This window comes from Oryctolagus cuniculus, chromosome 1, assembly GCF_051225735.1.
Source record: "Oryctolagus cuniculus isolate XC-2025 breed Fujian yellow rabbit chromosome 1, ASM5122573v1, whole genome shotgun sequence".
Taxonomy (NCBI): Eukaryota; Metazoa; Chordata; class Mammalia; order Lagomorpha; family Leporidae; genus Oryctolagus; species Oryctolagus cuniculus.
The window spans coordinates 63,082,337-63,102,481 of NC_142867.1; the positions used below are offsets into that span (position 1 = coordinate 63,082,337).

The 20,145-nt window shown below is 51.3% G+C and overlaps 1 protein-coding gene and 1 long non-coding RNA gene across 2 annotated transcripts; one reads left to right on the forward strand and one right to left on the reverse strand.

Annotated features, from left to right (window-relative positions):
- The first annotated feature begins 8,472 nt into the window (after positions 1-8,472).
- Positions 8,473-20,128, forward strand: RHOG (ras homolog family member G). The gene is made up of 2 exons (XM_008264721.3): positions 8,473-8,543; positions 18,903-20,128. The coding sequence occupies exon 2, from the start codon at positions 18,971-18,973 to the stop codon at positions 19,544-19,546; it is 576 nt and encodes a 191-aa protein (XP_008262943.1). The 5' UTR covers positions 8,473-8,543; positions 18,903-18,970; the 3' UTR covers positions 19,547-20,128.
- Positions 11,631-13,050, reverse strand: LOC149128432 (uncharacterized). The gene is made up of 2 exons (XR_016231946.1): positions 12,922-13,050; positions 11,631-11,965 (listed from the first exon to the last, which is right to left on the reverse strand). It is a non-coding gene; the product is annotated as an uncharacterized LOC149128432 (long non-coding RNA).
- Positions 20,129-20,145: the final 17 nt, after the last annotated feature.

The following is a 20,145-nucleotide window of genomic DNA, read 5'->3' on the forward strand; positions in this document are numbered from 1 at the left end:
TCCGGCCATTGCAACCAATTGGGGAGTGAACCAGCAGATGGAGCCCCCCCCCCCCACCTCTCCATCTCTCTCTGTGTAACTCTGACTTTCAAATAAATAAATAAATCTTTAATTAAAAAAAAAAAAAAAGAATGAATTGGAGAGGGAAGAAGCTAGAGGCAAGATGGCCAGACAAATGTATATGGAAAGCCGGCTCACTTCTTATTAATGATGTGACTTTCAGCAAGATCTGAAGGGTAATTACGAGCTGCCAGCGTGGTGGTTTATGAGTGCCAGCTGGTGTTTTGGCTGCTCCACTTCTAATCCAGCTCCCTGTTAATGGCCTGGGAAAGCAGTGGAAGATGGCCCAAGTCTTGAGCCCTTGCACCCACGTGAGAGATCTAGAAGAAGCTCCTGGCTCCTGGCTTCTGCCTGTCTTAGCCCTGGCCATTGTGGCCACTTGGATAGTGAACCATCAGTGAAAGACCTCTCTCTCTTCTTCTATCTCTCCCTCTCTCTCTGTACCTCTGACTTTCAAATAAATAAATAAATCTTAAAAAAAAAATGACTGCTCTAAATGATAACAATTTTTTTAAAAAAAGAGTAATAAAGAAGTCTATTTTGTTAATAGCAGTGGGACTAGAAAAAGATCTAGATATGAGAAGTGATTGATGCTTAATTAGATGGTCAGGTGAGGAAGTGAGACAGCTCAACATCAAATAATCACCATGATTTTGGAAGGTACTATTACATGCTAGGTATTATGTTAAACAACCATTCATTTAACAAGTATTTACTGACTGAAGTATTTACACACTAGTTCTACCCACTGAGAATACAGCACAGAATAAAATAAGCACAACTTTTTCCCTCATGGAGTTTACAGGTTATCTTATATAATTAATATCCACACCAATCTTCTGATATAACATGATTTAAATCCATCTTACAAAGAAGGAAATTGTCCTATTTGCGGGTATCCTTGATATGCCAGGCAGATAGGAATAGATTCATGAGCTAGAGACCAAGCCCTCCTTTCCCCTGCCTGATCTCACCTGCATATGCCCACCTGACAATCAGACCACATAACCACTCCCCTTTTGGAAGTGGGTAAAAGGCTTGAAGTGCCACTGCCCTGCCCCTGTTTTGCAGCCACTCCTGCAGCTTCCCCACCCAGCTCTAATCTGTAGACTCTCCCAAGTGGCCCTTGATCTACCCTCTGCCTGGTATGGAACTCCCAGTTCATCTTTCTGACCCCTCTCTCCATGAAATAAAACCCTCACGTTCCTGTGTATTTCTCTCACTTCCCCCCAAAATTCTGAGCCTTACCATGTTGGCTGTCTCGTATGGGCCAGTGCTTAAAATTCTTATCTAAGTAAACAGCAAGAACTTGAAATATTAATTTTAGCATATGCTCCACAATAACATTCTTATCTGCAAAGTACAAATAATATTGCCTGCCTCATAGAGTTGTTATGTTAATTGAGTTAATAAGTATAAGGCATATGTAAAATGTATCCAAGTTGTTTTGTTAAATTATTATTCAGTAACTTGTCCAGGGTCACACAGCAAGTGAAGGCAAAGATGGGAATTAGGAGGGGAAGGGAGGGAACAGGGAATACCGAATCATTTAGGCATCTATAGAGGTGAATTATTCTTGGAACACTGGAATGAAGAGGAGGAATTTCCCAGAGGGGATAATGCCAGAAGACCTGGGTGCCACCCAATTTAGGAGATTGTGAAGTTGCAGAGGTGCCCTGGAGGCAAATGGAACTCCCCTGGGTAGAAGGACTCTCCTGGAGGATAAGGCATGGGCATTGCCCAGCTGGTTCCTCAAAAGAGCCAAGAACTATGAGGGTCTGGCACTACGGCATAGAGGGTCAAGCCACTCTGCCAGCAGTACTGGCATCCCATTTGCGTGCCCCTTCAAATCTCAGCTGCTGCACTTTCAATCCAGCTCCCTGCAAATGCACCTGGGAAAGCATCGGAAGGTGGCCCAAGTCCTTGGGCCCCTGCACTCATGTGGGAGACCCAGAAGAAGCTCCTGGCTCCTGGCTTCAGATCGGCCCAGCTCTGGCTGATGCTGCCATTTGGAGAGTGAATCAGCAGATAGAAGATTCTCTCTCTCTCTCTCTCTGTCTCTCTCTCTCTCTCTGCCTCCCTCCTTCCCTCCCTTTCCTTCTCTCCCTCTCTCTCTCTTCTCTTTGTAACTCTGCCTTTCAAATAAATTAATATTAAAAAAAAAAAAAAAACAATGGATGGGAAGACAGGACTAGACCTTTGTTGAATTGGTCACTTCCATTGTTAGTTTTGTAGCTGTCTCCTGGCCTTTGAGAATAGCAATAAAGAGAAGCTTCAGGCAGATTGAGAGAAGGCCAAGGGATCAAAAAGAACACCAAGAAGGCCCTGGAGCCAGTGTAGAGACAAGAATCCAGAATTTCCTGCCTAGCTCGCCCATATCAAGGTTAGCCTGAAGGTGCAGAGCTCAGGACCCCTGTGGTTGCTTGTGAGCTCCAGGAGCGAGTTCAGTGAGGACTAAGCTGGGAAGAGCCATTTGGAAGCCACCAGGGGACAGGTGGGATCAGTTCGGGATCCTCTCCCAGAAGAACTGAATCAGTCTCAACATTTTGACTTGAGAAAATGGGAAAAATTGATCCAAGGGAAAAGCTTGAAAGCATCAATGAATGTTTGTTGCACCCCTGGGTAATTTGCTAGTCACTCATTTAATCTTTGCAATCCCACAAAGCATCCCATTTTCAAATGAAACCAAGACTGAAAAGTTGGTTGTTGTTTGCACTTGTAATACTATGTACTTTGGTCTATCTATCTTCCTTGCTAGTCTTATCAGGGTAGGGACTTCTCTATGTTGTATCCACTTCACCACTGGCATGTAGCACTATGCCCAGCACCAGGAATACTTTCAGTAATGAAGGAATGAATGTGAGAGTGTTAGCTAGGAAGTCAGAAATGAGCTTATGTGTGTGTGACAAAGGCCTAAGGAATTGACATCTAGGTCCAGCATCCGCATCTCAAAGTCATCCTGATAACCTTCTAGGTGCAGCCCAGTATCTGCACTTCAAACGTCCTGCCTAGTTCCTGATGACCTTCCAGGGGGTCCTGCCCCTTCTACCGGATAACCATCCTTCCATCCTTCCTCTAAGGTGGGGCAACGCCAGCCAGGCTTCCCCTGTCTGATAACTTCAGGGGGAAAACTCAGAAAGAAATGTTTCATATTTACATCCAACAAGTCCTTTGTTCGGGAGAAGGATGGGTGCAGGGGTCTAAGGACTTGGACCATCTTCTATTTCTTTCCCAGACCACAGCAGAGAGGTAGATTGGAAATGGAACAGCTGAGACTCGAACCAGCACCCACATGGGATGCTGGCACTGCAGGTGACGGTTTTACTCACTACGCCACAGCACCAGCCCCTGCGCATCTACCTCTAAAACTTGTCTGTGATCTCTATTTACCCCACCAAGTGCAGACATGCATTGTCTCACTTCTAAATGCCATAGCCAGTGACCTTGTCTTGCTGCACTTGTGAGCACACATGCACACCACCTACCAAGAACTCACCTATTCAGGAAAACCTACTGAGAGAGTACAAAAAAGAAAGAGCTCATCTGAGACTGTGCCTTTTCCCTACTGTCTTCAGTTCATCATTTCTTCCTCCAAGAACCCTTAAAAACAGCTCCATGGGGCGGCGCTGTGACCTGAAGCACTGGCATCCCATATGGGCACCGGTTCTAGTCCCGGCTGCTCCTCTTGCTTGTGATCCAGCTCTCCACTCCTGGCTTCGGATCGGCGCAGCACGAGCCATTGCGGCCGTCTGGAGAGTGGACCACTGGATGGAAAACATCTCTCTCTGTCTCTACCTTTCTCTGTAACTCTGTCTTTCAAATAAATAATAAAAAATAAATAAATAAAAATAAAAACAGTTGCACATATATGCCTGACTCCCTCTCCTCTGGCCTCACCAGCCCTTCCTGTATCTGTGCCACAAAAGCGGTTGCGAGTTACCTGGATTCTGATGATTCTACACATCTTGGTACCACATTAAAGCAACTTAATTCTGTTAGGCAGGAAGTTAGAAATTAGCCTGTGTGTGTAAGGGCCTAAGGAAACTGACAGCTGCAGTCCAGCATCTGCATCCAGCATCTACATTCCAATGTCCTGCCCAGACCCTGATAACCTTTCAGGTGGTCCTGCCCCTTCTACCTGGCCTGACAGACATCTTTCCTCTAAGGCCAGCACCCTAGAGAGAAGCCCCTTGGCTGATGCCAGCAAGGCTTCCCCTCTCTGACAACCTCAGTGGTAAACCTGGAGAGGAATTTTTCATATTTTCACCCAACAAACCCTTCTGCCAGGGCTCCCCATCCTTTGTCCTGGAGGAGAGAGGGAGAGGGTAAAGAGACTCCCTTAAAAACCAGGAGTCCAAAGACTGCGGGATCAGCCCTCTGCTCTCTGCTGAGCCGCCCACCTGGTCTGCCCAGATACATTCTCTCCATTCAACCATGTAACCTCACTCTCCCCCAGGCCGAGTGACTGGGCACTCTGTCCCTTCCATTCTGACGGATGCCCTATCCCTAATAAAACCTTATTACTTAACTCTCACACGCCTGAATTCTTTCTTGTGTGAAGACCAGAACCCCACGGCTTCCATGGCTCTTTTCCCTGGTGACAATTCCACAGATGTTTACGGAAGATGAATATGTGCTCGGGCCTGCCTGTGCCGGGCCTAGGGGGTGGATACAGAGATGAATCAGACACAGACTTATACTCTGGGGGAGACAGAGATGAGGCACAGGCACAAATCATGATGATGTAAGTGGCATTAAAGAACTATGAGCAATATGCTATATGCATAGACCTTAACTACTTAATTATCGTTCTGGGGAGTGTATCATACAAGGTCAGAGCTCACCTAATTCAACTCCTTGTTTTCTAGTGGAGGATTCTGAGACCCACAGACGGGTAGGGGCTAGCCTAAAATCTCATTAGTCTGTCTGAGCCAAGGTTAGACTTCAAGGTGTTCTGAAGCCCAGCCCTAGGCTCTCTGTTCCTCTTCCGGTAGCTCCAGATGCAACAGACCCATATCCTGCCAGACCATCAGATCTTGGAGTCAGGTTCTCCCTCCTGAACCAGATAGGGCTCTATACAAGCCCAAGACCCTCAGAGACTCCGGAAACGAAGTCTGACCCTCGACTGCCAATCTAGTCTTTTGCTTTACTGTACTTAATGCTCACCCTATTCTTACTACCACATCCCTGAGTTTATTTTGAAATTTCTTTTGCAAAAAAACAAATAAAAATGTTTTGGGGATGGATGTTTAGCCTGGCAGTAATGATGGCAGTTGGGATGCCTGTGTCCCAAATCAGAATGCCTTGATTTGCTTGTTACTGGGCTCTGACTCCTAACTCCAACTTCCTATGAATGCAAACCCTAGAAGGCACTGGTAATGCCTCAATTAATTGAGTTCATATCACCCACATGGGAGACTCAGATTGAATTCCTTGCTCTCAGCTTCTGTCTGCTCCAGCCCCAGCCTTTGTGGGCATTTGTGGAGGGAACCAGCAGATGAGAGTACTCTCCCTGACAGTCTCTCTGCCTTTCGAATATATTAATTAATTTTTAAAACCTAGCTCTTGGGGCTGGCACTATGGCATAGCAGGTAAAACCGCTGCCTACAATGCCAGCATTCCATATTGGCACTGGTTAGAGTTCCAGCTGCTCCACTTCTAATCCAGCTCTCTGTTTATGGCCTGGGAAAGCAGTGGAAGATGACCCAAGAGCTTGGGCCCCTGCACCCACATGGGAGACCCGGAGGAGGGTCCTGGTTCCTGGCTTCAGGTCAGCGCAGCTCTGGCCATTGTGGCCATATGGGGAGTGAACCAACAGATGGAAGACTTCTCGGCCTATGCCTCTCTGTAACTTTGCCTTTCAAATAAGTAAATGAATCTTTAAAAAAAAAATAAATAAAACCTAGCTCTTTATTCACATCAGTATATAGATCAGATAAAAGCAAACCTTCTCTGATTGAAAGGGATAGAGTCCAAAGCCCCATTATTTTCCTGCCCTCACATCCTGAGAAGGGAACCCTAGGAACACAGCTAAAATACCTATATTTTAGGACATAATTTTTGTGTAAAGATTTATTTATTGGGGCCGGTGCTGTGGCATGGTAGGCTAAGCCTCTGCCTGAAGCACCAGCATCCCATACAGGTACCAGTTCTAGTCCCAGCTGCTCCTCTTCCAATCCAGCTCTCTGCTATGGTCTGGGAAAGCAATGGAAGATGGCCCAAGTGCTTGGGCCCCTGCACCCACGGGGGAGACCTAAAAGAAGCTCCTGGCTCCTGGCCTAGGATCAGCCCAGCTCTGGCCTTTGTGACCATTTGGGGAGTGAATCAGCAGGTGGAAGACTCTTCTCTCTGTCTATCCCTTTTTCTGTCTGTAATTCTGCCTCTCAAATAAGTAAATAAAATTTTTTAAAAAATAAACTTTGAGGCTGACACTGTGGCATAGCAGGTAAAGCCGTGGCCTGCAGTGCTGGCATTCCATATCAGTGCCAGTTGGAGTCCTGGCTGCTCCACTTCCAATCCAGCTCTCTGCTATGGCCTGGTAAAGCAGAAGATGGCCCAAGTGCTTGGGCTCCTTCATCCACATTGGGAGACCTGGAAGAATCTCCTGGCTCCTGCCTTTAAATCAGCACAGCTCCAGCCGTTGTGGCCAATTGGGGAATGAACCAGAGGATGGAAGACCTCTCTCTCTCTGCCTCTCCTCTCTCTGTGTAACTCTTTCAAATAAATAAATCTTTTTAAAAAAATGTTTCTTTTTTACCTACTCAAAAATGTCATTACTAGACAATTTAAAATCACATATTCAGTTCACATTAAATTTATATTGGACAGCCCTGGAAGTTGTTATCAAATTCATGTGCATGGTGTTGTTTGTTGAGGAAGGAGAAGGGATGATGGCAGCCAGGTAGAGAGGGTGGTCCTTTAAGGGCAGACTGTGAAAGACTGAGTTGATTCCCCCAACAATCAATAAGAGCTGTGAGGGAACAGAATGTGCAAAGACCCAGAGAAGTAGGCAGGTAGGTTCTGTTTAGAAAACTCATGTTTACAGTTTTTGGTTTTTTTTTTTTGTTTGTTTGTTTTTTTAACGATTTACTTGGAAGGCAGAGTTACAGAGAGACAGAGAGGTCTTCCATGCCCTGGTTCCCTCCCCAAACGGCCATGACAGGCAGGGCTGGGCCAGCCCCAAGGCAGGAGCCAGGAACTTCCTTTGGGTCTCCCACGTGGGTGCAGGGACCCAAGCATCTGGACCACCCTCCGGTGCTTTCCCTGGCACATTAGCAGGGAGCTGGATCGCCTGCCTCAGAGGCTTAACCCGCTGCACTGCAAGCTGGCCCCTGTAGTACAGTTTTTTGTTTTTTTTAAGGCATTTGTTGAGGTTTAACTTGGAGCCACACGGTGACAGCAGGCCTTTCACACCCATTCTCATGCTGTCTGCCCAACAACCGGGTGGAGAAATTACTCGTTTGATCGAGGACAGAATTGAGGCTCAGCAAGGTTAAAGTATTTATTCCCGGGATCGTTCCTCCTCTTTCTTTCGAAACACTCTGGAAAACTGTCTTAAACACAGCACCCAGCTCGGAGGCACACGTGGTAGGAGCTCAGAAAGTTCGCGCTGAAACAGAGAACACGGATTTTCAAGGCAAGGCCTGCGAACAGAGGCGCCAGAGGGCGCCCATGAGTCCACCCGCCCGCGGGTCCTCGGGGCCCCGGCCGGACCTCGGGCCTGGGTGCGGCCTTGCAGCCCCCGGCAGCTACGCGCCCGGGCGAGAAGAGGGAGCTAGGGGAGCCCCACGTCCTCCGCCCGCCCCGCCCCCCAGCGCGGCCGCGGGGTGCGGAACCACGACGCGACATCCTGTTTTTGGGGCCCGCGGCTCCGCCTGCGCCTCTGCTGAGCTCGTCTGTCCCCAGGGTGCTGACGCCAGCTCCCCTTCCCCCAGTCTCCCCACCCTCCCCAGGGGTCTGGGGCCTTCCCACTGCTGAATCACCACCACCACCACCACCCGGCACTGCCCCGGGGCTCGGGGCTCGGGTGGGGACTGCCCCAGGCTGACCCACTTTCGCCATCCCCCGGCCTCGGCCAACGCTCGACCCCTGGACTTGGCTGAAGGCACCAGGCCGAGGGGCGCCTTTTCTCAGCATCTTCCCGCCGAGGTTGGTGGGGGCGCGGACCAATGGCTTTGCTGGGGCTGGGTAGCCAGCAGGAGGCGGGGAGACGCGTCCTCAAGAGGCCCCCGGGACGAGGGCTGCGGGGCGGCAGGCAGAGGGGCGCTCGGGCCCGGGCGGGGGGCGAGGCCGGGCAGAGCTGGGAGCAGTGGGGGGCACCGGCTGCGGACTTCCTGGTCGCGCCCCGCCCCGGCCCGCCCCCGCGCCCCGCCCCGGCCGCCCTGGCCGCCCCCCCACTTCCTCCGGCCTCCCGCTCTCACTTCCTTCTCGAGCCCGGAGCCGCTCCGCCGCCCCCAGCTCCCCCGCCGTGGGGAGGGCACCAGGTGAGGCCCGGCCCGGGCGGGCGGGCAGGGGTCCGGGGGAGGGGAGCCCGGCCAGCCCGGGACTGGGCGCAGGCGCCGGCGCAGGAAGTTTACTTGCGGGAGGCCGCGGGCGGGAGGCTCTCGGCTCCCTCGGAGTTGGGCGGGCGCGGCTGGCCGGCCGGGGCGGGGACGGGGCTGGGGCGAGCCGGTGGCGGCTCGGGGAGGGTGCGTTCCCCGTGGCTGTTCCCGCGCCTGCAAGCCGCGAGGGCCCCCGGAGGCTTGGCCAGAGCAGTGTCCGAAAGGGGAGAGCGCAGAGCCGGGAGCTGGGTCTGAGCGGCGGCGTGTCTGCAGAAGTGCTGGGCGGGTGGGGGTGGTATTTCAGAAGCGCGAGCCGAGAGAGCCCCCGGGCCGGGGATGGCGCTCCTGCTCCGGCGGTTGTGACAGAGGGGGCGGCGTCTGAGGCCTCTGCAGCCCCTCACGCTCTGGGCCCGGCAAGTGGACGCCAGTCAGCTTCACATTCCCAGGCTGCCGCCCCGGCTCCTCTGCTTAGCACTAAGCAGGACTTCACCAACCCCTCTCCTCTCTCTCTCTCTCTCTCTTTTTTTTTTTTTTTTGAGGCCCAACCTGTCCATGCCTGCGGCCAGGCAACAGGTATTTAGTGAGCAGACACCTGCTGTGCCGGGCCCTGCTCTTGGGGGGTAAACTGAGGCAAGAAAAGGCCCAGTCTTGCCGTCTGACTGGAAGTGGGAGGACCCCCATTCAGAGGTGATCCGAGATAGTGCCTGAGAAGTTAACAAGACTGGGGAGGTAGCAGGGGTCTGGACTGTGGGCAGTGATTGGGAGCTGCCTAGTCTTTGCCCCCAGTCTTGGTCCATGAGTCCTCCGTATTGTATTATACTTTCTTCCCCTGCCCGCCCTTTAGTTGTGTCACAAACCTTTGTCCCTTGTCCCTTCAAACATGATTCTACCAGGGCCCCAACTTGTCCTCGCGTCCCCAGCTCCTCTGTTCTTCTAGGGCCCCTGGCAGCCTCCCCACCATCTCTGCTTCCCAGCTCTGGGCTCCCAAACACATCCACCCTCTTGCTTCTTCCCTCTCCTCTCATTCTTCTTGATCCCTCAACCTGTCAGCCTCTCTCTCTCTCCTTCCCTTTCAGCCACTTATCTCAGGCGTTGGGGTCAGGAGCTGCTGTAGACTCAGTGAGTGTGAGAGCCTTCTCGAAGTTCCCAAGCTTGGAGGGTAATATGATTAAAGGGCAGAGACTGTGTGCGCATGTGCAAGTGTCTATGTCTCTCCATCTTTATCTCATGGAGACGAAATAACTGCCCTTGGCCTGAGAGGGCACAGAGCAGGGAAACCAGCAGAATGGAGGGAACCTGCGACGGGTGAGGTTGTGGTTGGGCTGGCGGAAGCAGTCTGAAGCCATCAGAGTGGGGTGTCACAGGAATAAGAATGGCGAAAGAAGCCATGGGAAATCAAAATCACCCAAGCCCTTGAGTGACTGACCCAGAGATCATGCCTGGAGGCTGACGGACAGTCTGAAGGTCCCTGACTCCCAGCACCCACTGTTTGCAGCACCACCTGGGTGTGATGGAAAGGAAGGAGGGGAGGTTGCAGCTGGTCTGACTTTAGTCTTACCTGTTAGAGTTTTGAATTAGGAAAAGAAGGATATGAAGCAAAAGCGTGTGCCCCCTTCTCGGCTGCCCTCTGGGTCCTGCCCAGGCTGGGTACTCACATGTCCTAGTCTGTACTGGACCTTGGTGACTAGGCAGAAGTCGCCTGGAGTTCTGCTGCTTGCTCTGCCTTTAGGCGGCTTTAATATTCCCCCTTTTACCTAGGACACTTCTGTCTCTCAGGAATTTCTCCCAAGTCTTAACTTCAGTTCATCCTGTCTCTGCAAGCTCTAGTCTCCATACTAGAGCTCCTCCCTCAAGCTTCAGGGATGCATGCTGAGGGTCTTGCTTCTCTCTGCATACAGTCTGCTATATTCATTCCTCTCCACTGAAAAAGATGGGGAGTGAAGCAAGTGCTACATTTTTGAGCTCTCCCAAACACAGCTAAATTCAAGGGCTAGCTCTGTTCCCCATCCTATCCTCTTCCCATCTCACAGTTGTCTTCCTATAAATTGTCTCTTCTCTCAGTCCTGCCCTTCTACACACCTGTCTCTCCTAGTCTCATTTCTGGGAGGTACAGAGGTTTGACCCCTGGAGGAAATCCCAGGGATCTGCAAAAATCCCAGCAACAGGAAAGGATGTGCATACAGGGCACTTTCCCAGCTCAACAAAAATCTCTTAAGAGTCCTAGTTCCCAGCCTGGCAGACCAGTACTTATTTTAGCAATTATGCATTACTGGGCAACCCACGGGGCTCTGAGGGTAAAGACAGGATGATGAGGTGGGGGTTCTCGCAGACAAGATGTGGCCCTATTGCAAGTTTGAGCTACTTGCAAGAAAGTCATTGCTGGAAAAATATGCCTAGGGTGGAAGGGATCTCAATGAAGCAACATCATGGTGGGGTGGGGTTTACAACCTAGGGGGCTGCTGTTGAGGTCTTGGCTAAGGAAATATGAACAAGGTCATGCCATGGAAAGAAGTGAATGTGAAGTTGTCACAGATCCTAGTTGAGAATCTGGGATATGGGTGGTAATTTTTGGTAAGATGGTTAGGGCAGATGTGGTAGCTGGTTTGAATTTTTAGGGGGTCATGAGCAGGAAGATGGGAGAAGTTGTGGCTCTAGGGAGACAACTAGAAAGATATTGGGGAAGTGGAAGCTTGGAACGGGGAGAAAGAGGAGCCTGGGCTCATACTGAAGAGCTCTCCTTCCCATACAATTGTCTGACTAGTGATGAGATTTGCAGGAGTCCATGGGAAGAGCTGAGGAGGAAAACCAAAGACAAAGCCTGGGCCACCACCCCATATCAGACTGATTTTCCTGTCCAGTGTCCAGCTTCCTCTTTTAACCTCCTTTCTTAGGGGGAGGGCATCTCCCCAGGAGCTCACGGCCAGAGGAAGAGCTGCTCAGCTGGGGCCTGGCCAGGGTGGCCCGCTGTCCTGTAATGTCAGTGTTAAAATATGAACACCCAGGATGGACTAGGCATGAGGACCAAAGAACTTTTTCTTTTTTTAAAGACTTATTTATTTGAAAGGTAGAGTTACAGAAAGAGAGACAGAGAGAGAGATCTTTAATCTGCTGGTTCATTCCCCAAATGGTCACAATGGCCAAGGCTGGGCCAGAAGCCAGGAGCTTGTTCCAAGTCTCCCATGTAGGTGCAGAGGCCTGGCTAGGGATTTGGGCCATCTTCTACTGCTTTCTCAGGCGTATTAGCAGAGAGCCGGATCGGAAGTGGAGCATCCCGGACTCGAACTGGTGTCCATATGGGATGCCGCTGGCACTGCAGGGCCGTGGCTTAACTCACTGCATCACAGGGCATTCCCAGGGCCAGGGAACTTAAAAAGCAAAGACACCTGAGACTTAGATCAGCCTGGGCTACACCATGGTAGGGTCATCATGAATGAGGTCAGAGAGATGCTGGGCCTATTCCTGGGCCACAGTAATAGTCCTCACTTTCTTTCCTTTGCGGAACTAGCATCAGGCTGGAGATTAGGAGACCCTTGTCCCACATTTGGTACCAGCTGTTTATAATCCTGGTCAACCTGGTTTTCTCTTTTCAACATTAAGGAGTTGCCTATCAATACCCTCAAAGGGCACAGTGAACACTGATAGCTCCGACTCTCCCTCCCCCGAGTCCTCCACCAGCCTTGATCTGACTGACAGCCCGAGGAGACTGTAAGCATCTGCCTCAACACACAGGGATTGTTAGAGGTTGGAAGATAAGAGGACAGCCAATGTGCGGATGCTGCCAGGAGGCAGCAAGATGAGGGAGCACCCTGTCCCCTGCACCAGCTCTGCCCCACTGACAGTGGAAAATAGATGCTGGAGTTTCCTCCCTGGTGCTTTTTTCCCTTGTGGAAACCCCCTCGGGCCACAGGCGGGGAGGCAGGGCTCGGGCAGCCCTGGGTCTCTTTGTGGGTATTTTCAGCCGGGGGAGGCAGGACCGGGAAGATGGCACTTCTGTTCTGCCTCATGTGAAAAGAGCAAAGGCAAAGGAAGTGCCACTTTACAGGCCTTTCTCGGGCCCGGGGACTGCTGAGCTGCTGCGAGGCGCGGAGGAGGAAGCCAGTGTGCAAGTCTTCCTCTGTGCTGCCTGGTGGGGGAGGGGTCGGCCTCCTCTGCTCCCGCTGCCAGAGTGGTCTCAGCCCTGGGCCTCATCCTTTGTGGAACAACCCAGGTGCTGGGACAGTGAGGGAACGCAATGAAAGGGTACCAACCCCAACAGCTTTCTAAGCTGCAACTTGTTTGCTCCTTTCTAGCTCCGACTAGGTGGCATCAGCTTTGTCCTTACCCTCACTGCTGCAGTACAGGGTCCTCTGCAGGGGCTGACAGACAGAGAAAAGCAAGAGTTGGAAAGTCTTCCAGCATGGATTGTTTTTTAACGGCTGGGAACTAGGCTCTCTTGGGTTCTGCACTGCTGATGGAGAGAAGGGGAAGAAAGACAGAGACTCAGCCCTTGGCTTGGTCCCAGCCTCGCACTGACCTCATATCTCCTCCAGCTTCCTCCTCCCAACCCAGCTGCAGCCAGCTGCAGCCCCTTTGAGTCTGTTCACATCTCCTCCTCCCTTCAAAACAAACAAATAAGCAAGGAGGCTTCTGAAGCTTCTAGCAGTGCCCCTGCCCCTCGCCTCATCTTTGATGCGTGTCTTTATCTAGTCCCAGTCATTATCTATCAGGACCATTTTTGCTACCCAGCCCGCATCCCTGCTAAGCTAGTTCTGCCTGCTTCACCCCTCATTCTTCCAGCTAAGAAACCAGGCAAAAGTCTCCTGTGTGTCTGTTACTGTAACTCTGTGCTCCTCCTGGTAAGGAAGAAGCTGGTTTACCTTTGTCTTGCTTCTCTTGGGCAAGGAGACTTGTTCCCGGCATTGAAGTCTGAATTGATGGGGGAGGAGGTGTGTGTTACTCTGCAATTTTTGCTTAGCCCTGTGCTGGGCTTCTGGAAATGAATAGGTCAGATTCTCCCGCACCCGCCCGCCCCCAAACCAGGAAGCTTCCAGTTAGTTCAGTGCAATGAACAACACAGGCTGTCAGTGCTGGGGAAGGCAAGGCAGGAGAGGAGGTTGCTGTGGTGTCCTGCGGAACCGGGCCTTGCAGGACAAGGAGGATCTGAAGGGTTGAGCAGCGTTCCAGGAAGAGGAACTCCCGTGTGCAAAGACATGAAGGACAGATTGAGTTCATTCAGTTACTTACTTGCAGCCCCTGTGTGCTGGACCCTGCCTAGGGAGGCAGAACTCATCCAGGACATTGCCCTCTAGGCCCTCTCGGTCTAATGACGAGAGATAAGAATCAAATCAGCCTCTGTGTGATGCAAGTACAAGCCTGTGAGAGAGACAGGGACCAGACTTTGGATAGCTTGTCACTTGTGACTTGAGTGATTTATGCAGACTTTCCTGGAGGAGGTGGCAGTGGGGCTTGGCTCTGTGACTATTGATACCTCATGCATTTTGGGCAAGAGAATGAAGAGGCCACTTTGTAGAGGATCAGGGTGATATGGCTGGAGCTAAGGGTGGAAATGCTCAGAGATGGATAGTAGTTAGAAGGAGGTTCAGGGAGGACTACAGAAGGGAAGCCCGGTGTGAGGGAGGCAGTTACAAGCTGTACTAAGTAAGTTCCCAGCTGCCTCCACACTTGCCAGGCTCTCAGAGCCCACTTCTCCCCCTCCCCCACTCCCTATTGGGACACTTCCCCTGCTCTAACGGCCACAGTGATCTGGCAATCAGGCAAACTTCCTTTCCCTCCCTGCTTCTGGGCCTCCTGGGCCACACCCCAAAGCCAGGCCCCACTGGGTGCAGGCTGGGCTCCAGGGACCACACTCAATATGGATCCCCATGAGCTGCACTCCCATGGGATGTACTCCTTGCTGGAGCCAAGTTTTAGCTGAACCTAGGAAGAGGAACTTGTGCCTATTTCAGTCATAGCTTTTGACTTTCATTGCTGTCCAGTGCAAGTCAGCATTGCAGCATTGGCTTGGAGGTTGGGCTATGGGACCCAATCCTGGGCTTTGGAGGAGTCTCTCCAGGTCTCAGTAATAAGGGCTGGTGAAGCCGATCACAAGGAAGTGGTTGCACACTCCTGCGCACCCAGCTTTATACTCACAGCTCTTCTGTGCTTGAATTGAGAGGAGCCCAGGCTCCAGGATTGGAGGGATGTCCTCATCTGGGAAATGTACCTATGACCATTGGAGAAGGAGAAGCCTGTGGAGCCAAAGCAGGGTTGAAAGGGGTGATCATGCTCCGTCGATTCAAAGAATTCAGTAGCCTCATGGGATGGTGAGACAAGCTAGGCCTTGAGGAACCAGGAAGATTTGAGAGGAGAGAGGGAAGAGCAGCAGAGGGAAAACAAGAGTGGATGTTCAGTGGGAGGAATGGTACTGTCTTGTCTGCCGAGGTCATGGGAGACCTCTCTGGGACAGGATGTGGGAACCTACATTGTGCACGTATGCTCATACACTAACACACTTAATCCTAATAACACCCCCTGAGGTGGGTACTGTTCCTGCTGCACTTGAAAGATAAGGAGATTAAAGCCAAATCATAAATTCAGGGTCACACAGCTGAGAAGTAACAGAACTAGGATTTAAACCCAGTTCTCTGTGATTCTGAAACCTCTATTGGATGATGAAAAAGTTTGAATGCCAAGATGAGGGACCAGGCATGATCTGAATTTATTTGGGAATAAAAATCCAGAACTAAGTCATTGTAATTTGGTTAATATCATATAAATCTACAAATATTATTTACTAAATGAATTTTTTTAACGCTACCCAGTGACTAAGTCATAGTTGAGCCCCAGCCTTAGGCAGGCTATTCCTGGTTTAGACTGCTGCAACACTGAAAACCCTTCTACCTGTATGGCACAGGCTAGAAACTACCAGTTAGCATATGTCCTCATTCAATGGGCTGTGAGAACTTACTCGATCCAATTCAGGCCAAAGAATTTCAGAGTTTTCGCGGGAGAGAGGGTAAGGCTCTGGACTAGACCTGAGTCAGGAGCACTGAGCTGGTGCCACCACCCAGGCACGTGCATACCCAGTGCTTCCTGCCTCTGACTGTGAAAGGCCTTGTTCCACCACTCCTGTGTGCACAGTACTTCACAATTTACAAAACACATTCATTCTTGTGCTGAGGATCCTTGATGCTGCCCTGTGAGGCTTGGGAGGGCAAGTGTTATCACTCTGGCTTTACAGATAATTCAGGTTCCAGAAAGGGAAGTGACTTGCTTGCTCAAGGTCACAGAGTTAGCCTCTAAAGGGTAATTTGGAGACTGTGCAATGCATAAGGGAAAAACATGGGACTTCGGATCACAAGTACTGGGTTTGTATGCTGGGTCCCTTACTAACTAGCTGTGTGATGCTGGATTACTTTAACTGCTCTGAGTTTGTTTCCTTGTCTGTAAAATAGGAATAGGGCCCACAGGTTGTTTCAAAAGATCAACTGACATAATACGGTGCAATCTATAAAGGTTTATACCAATGTGAAGGCTTTTTAATCAAAGGTCAGGATCAGCAGATGAACTCAGGAGGTCAGATTCAGGTATTTGGTGCCCTTGGCTCTGTACAGCACTTCGCCTCTGCTTGTTTCTGGACACTGCCCCACTCATAATCCTTTTCCGGTGTCAGTCCGTGTTCCCTTGCCAGCCCGGAAACTACCCTTTCCCTCCCCCCGCCTTTGAGGGCTGATTTACTGATTGCTGGTTGATAACCGCCTCCTTGGAGAGTAGAGCACCAGCTGTACTTCCAGTCTCTTGGGCCTTGTGACTGCCGGCCAGAGTTCCCTTCATGCCTTCTGGGCCAGCCCATTGCTGGGCTTGTTGGGGAGAGTTCTCAGTCACGCTGCCATAGCCACTCCCCTCCTCTGTGGAACCAAAGGTTGCAGGTCCAGGAGTTCTGCTCTGAAACCCTGGGGTCTCCCAAGTAATCCAGCGTACACAAGTAATGGCATCTGCTCTCAGGGCTTTTTAACTTCTGTCATCTACCTAGTGCCCCTGTCATAGGCAATTTTATCTCCATTTTCTGGATAAGGAAACCGAGGCCCAGAGAGAGTTGAGTGTTTCATGCTTGGTTGCAGTGAGTAGGCAGAGCTGGGGCTAGAACTTAGGTCTCCTGACTTCCAGTTTAAGCTTCTCTCTCCTGCCCTAGATGGTTCTGACTTCCCTTTCCCACCCCGGCAGGACCTCTATCTTACTCATGCAAATGAGATGAAAATATTTTTAGTGTGAACCCAAAAGGCATCCCCATGGAGTGAAACTGTTTCCCTACCAGCTGGTACCAGGGGAAGCTGTGGCCGAGGGGGTGGGTGGGTGGGTGTGTCTCTGGATTCTTTCTACCTCCTACACCCCAAGTGTCCCTTTTCCCCTTCCTAATGGGCAGATTTGCCCCCTCCCCGTGTTGCTCCCACCACCCATTTTAATTTTTGAGGCATTTGAAGCAGTGGTGAGCGGTCAGGCTGAGGGTAAGGGGTTCCCAGGGCAGACTGCAGTCTTGCAATGTGGACATTGAAATGGAGTGTGTGTGATACCACTGCCTAGGTGGAGCCAGGGATAAAACAGGCTGCCCCTCCCATGGAGCAGGACTAGTTGTGGGAGAGAATCAGTGAAAGGAAGTCACTGGCCAGCAAGAGTCCCCTGTGGCTGAGAGGAAGTAGCCAATAAGAGGTGGACCCTTGCCACAGCAGTATAAATAATCCCAGGGTTTCCGGAAGCTCTGTCTTGTTTCAGAGCAGTTCCTCACCACGAGGCCTGTGCCTTGTATGGGGAACCAGGGTGGTGACTGGAGCTGGGACTTTGTCTCTAATATTTACCCTACTAATAAATACAGCAGCCTTTTTATTGGCGCTTCCTATGTGTTATGGCTCATATCAAACTTTCTTCACATTAACTCATCTCTAAGCAATTTGAATGCAATATCCAAGATTATCACCATTTTACAGGGGAGAAAATCGAGGCTCAGAGAACTTAAAAATATTGCGAAGGTCATAGATAATTAGCTGGTAGGGCTATGGTTACAGAATCCCTGCCCACCAGACTTTAGTATCCAGTTCTCAGCAATGACTTTTTTTTTTTTTTTTAAACATTTATTTATCTGTTTGAAAGGCCGAGTTACAGAGAGGCAGAGACAGAAAAAGAGATCTTCCATTTGCTGGTTCACTCCTCGGATGTCCACAAGGAGCCTGGAACTCCATCCAGGTCTCCCACGTGGGTGGCAGGGGCCCAAGTATTTGGGCCACCTTCTGCTGTTTTCCTGGGTGTGCTAGCAGGGAGCTGGATTGGAAGTGGAAAAGCCAGAATTCGAATCGATGCTCATATGGGATACCAGCATTGCAGGCAGCAGCTTAGCCTGCTGCATTACAATGCTGCCCCAGTGATGGCATTTTGGTGGCATTGTGTTCTGTACCTGAGGCCCTGATATTCTTCATAGGTACATATTCATGGTTCAGGAAAGGGACACGTTGAGGAGAAAAGTTAAGTTTTTGTCTTGCCCTTCTGTTCATCCCTTCCTGACTTGCTTTGAAGGAACACAGCCAGATTCTAGTCCAGGTCCCAGCCACAGCTCAATCTCCAACATTCTCCTGCCAGACAGGGCTTTTCATGCTTACAAGAATGATGGCGGTGGCCTGTCCCCCCATCCCAGAGCACTCTAGATTGGCATAGGGCAGCAGTGCTCCTTCCTTAGTGGGCTTCTCACTGCGCTCTTTGGTTCATACTCAGTAGCCAAGATGTCAGGTTTGGAGAATTTGAAACATCAGTGTGGGGTGGACCCTGAGCTGGGAAAGGTTCCACCCCGGCCACATCCCAGAGTGGGAAGGCTGCATATTAGTAGAGGAACTGGAAGATCCTTACGTACTCTCCTGTGTCTACATTGCCTAGAGAAACAGGAAAATACCTGATACTTAAATACTTTCCATATATTAAATAGTCCTCATGATAACTCAGTGAAGTAGGTTTTATCTTATCCCCCATTTTATAGATGGGAAAACTGAGGCATAGAGAAGGTAAGTAATTTGTCCAGGATCATACTGCTGGGAAATAGCACCAGGGTTTGACCTTAGTCTGGCGCCAGAGCTCATGAACTTCCCCCCCATGTTGGACTGTGTTCTTGAAGCATCTCACTTGGTCTCTAGGCCTCACATCTGTCTCTCTGATGTCTGTCTTGGTGGGGGCTGCTGTTAGGTTAAGGGAACAGGACTTGGTTTCCCTTTGTCTGCCTTCATCCTTTCTTCTCGGTAGGTAGAGGCCTCTCTAACCAACAATATCCCTCTCATCTGTCCACAGGTCACTATACCCAGAGGGGCCCAGGAGAGGGAGGAGGCGTTGCCTCCACTGCAGCAGCTGCCCCCACAATGCAGAGCATCAAGTGTGTGGTGGTGGGTGATGGAGCAGTGGGCAAGACGTGCCTGCTCATCTGCTACACAACCAATGCCTTCCCCAAAGAGTACATCCCCACGGTGTTCGACAATTACAGTGCCCAGAGCGCAGTGGATGGGCGCACAGTGAACCTGAACCTGTGGGACACTGCGGGCCAGGAGGAGTACGACCGCCTCCGCACACTCTCCTATCCTCAGACCAACGTCTTCGTCATCTGTTTCTCCATTGCCAGCCCGCCCTCCTACGAGAATGTGCGGCACAAATGGCACCCGGAAGTGTGCCACCACTGCCCCGACGTGCCCATCCTCCTGGTGGGCACCAAGAAGGACCTGAGAGCCCAGCCTGACACCCTACGGCGCCTCAAGGAGCAGGGCCAGGCGCCCATCACACCGCAGCAGGGCCAGGCACTGGCCAAGCAGATCCACGCTGTGCGCTACCTCGAGTGCTCGGCCCTGCAGCAGGACGGCGTCAAGGAAGTGTTTGCCGAGGCTGTCCGGGCTGTGCTCAACCCCACACCGATCAAGCGTGGGCGGTCCTGTGTCCTCTTGTGACCCTGGCACTCAGCTTGGAGGCTGCTCCCCCACCCCCACCCCCGCCACCAGTTGTGCCTTGGTGCCTTGTCTGCCCCCAGCTGTGCCTTAAGGACTAATTCTGGCACCCTTTGCCAGGGGGCTCCCTGAATGCCTTTTTTCTCCTTAAGGAGGCCTGCAGGGGAAGGGGCTTTGGGCCTCACCCACCCTGCTTGGGAACACCAGGTATTCTCATGAGCTCACCCAGGCTGAGGTTGGACCCCTCCCCAAGAGGCCAGTCCAGTGCCCCTTTCCCCGTTTTCTGCTACTGACCAATTGATCCAGCTTTCCACACAGTTGTTGCTGCCTGTGGTGTCTCCTTTCAGGTTAGGGGCTCTCAGCCATCTCTAACCTCTGCCCCTGCCGCTCCTAAAAGTGCCCCTCCCTCCCCAGATGCTCTCTCCCTTCCCCCAGGAAGGAGCCATAGAATCCTGAGAATATGAATGTGTCCTAACCTGCCCCCATGTGCCCAGGCCTTACGCATCCGCTGACTGACTCAGCCCCCTTGCTCCTGGGGGCCTTTCCTACCCCCATCAGCATCAATAAAACCTCCTGTCTCCAGTGGCCCCGGCTCCTCCCTG

Bases quoted from the DNA above. Each gene is read 5' to 3' on its own strand.
- RHOG (XM_008264721.3), top strand. From the start codon at position 18,971: ATGCAGAGCATCAAGTGTGTGGTGGTGGGTGATGGAGCAGTGGGCAAG.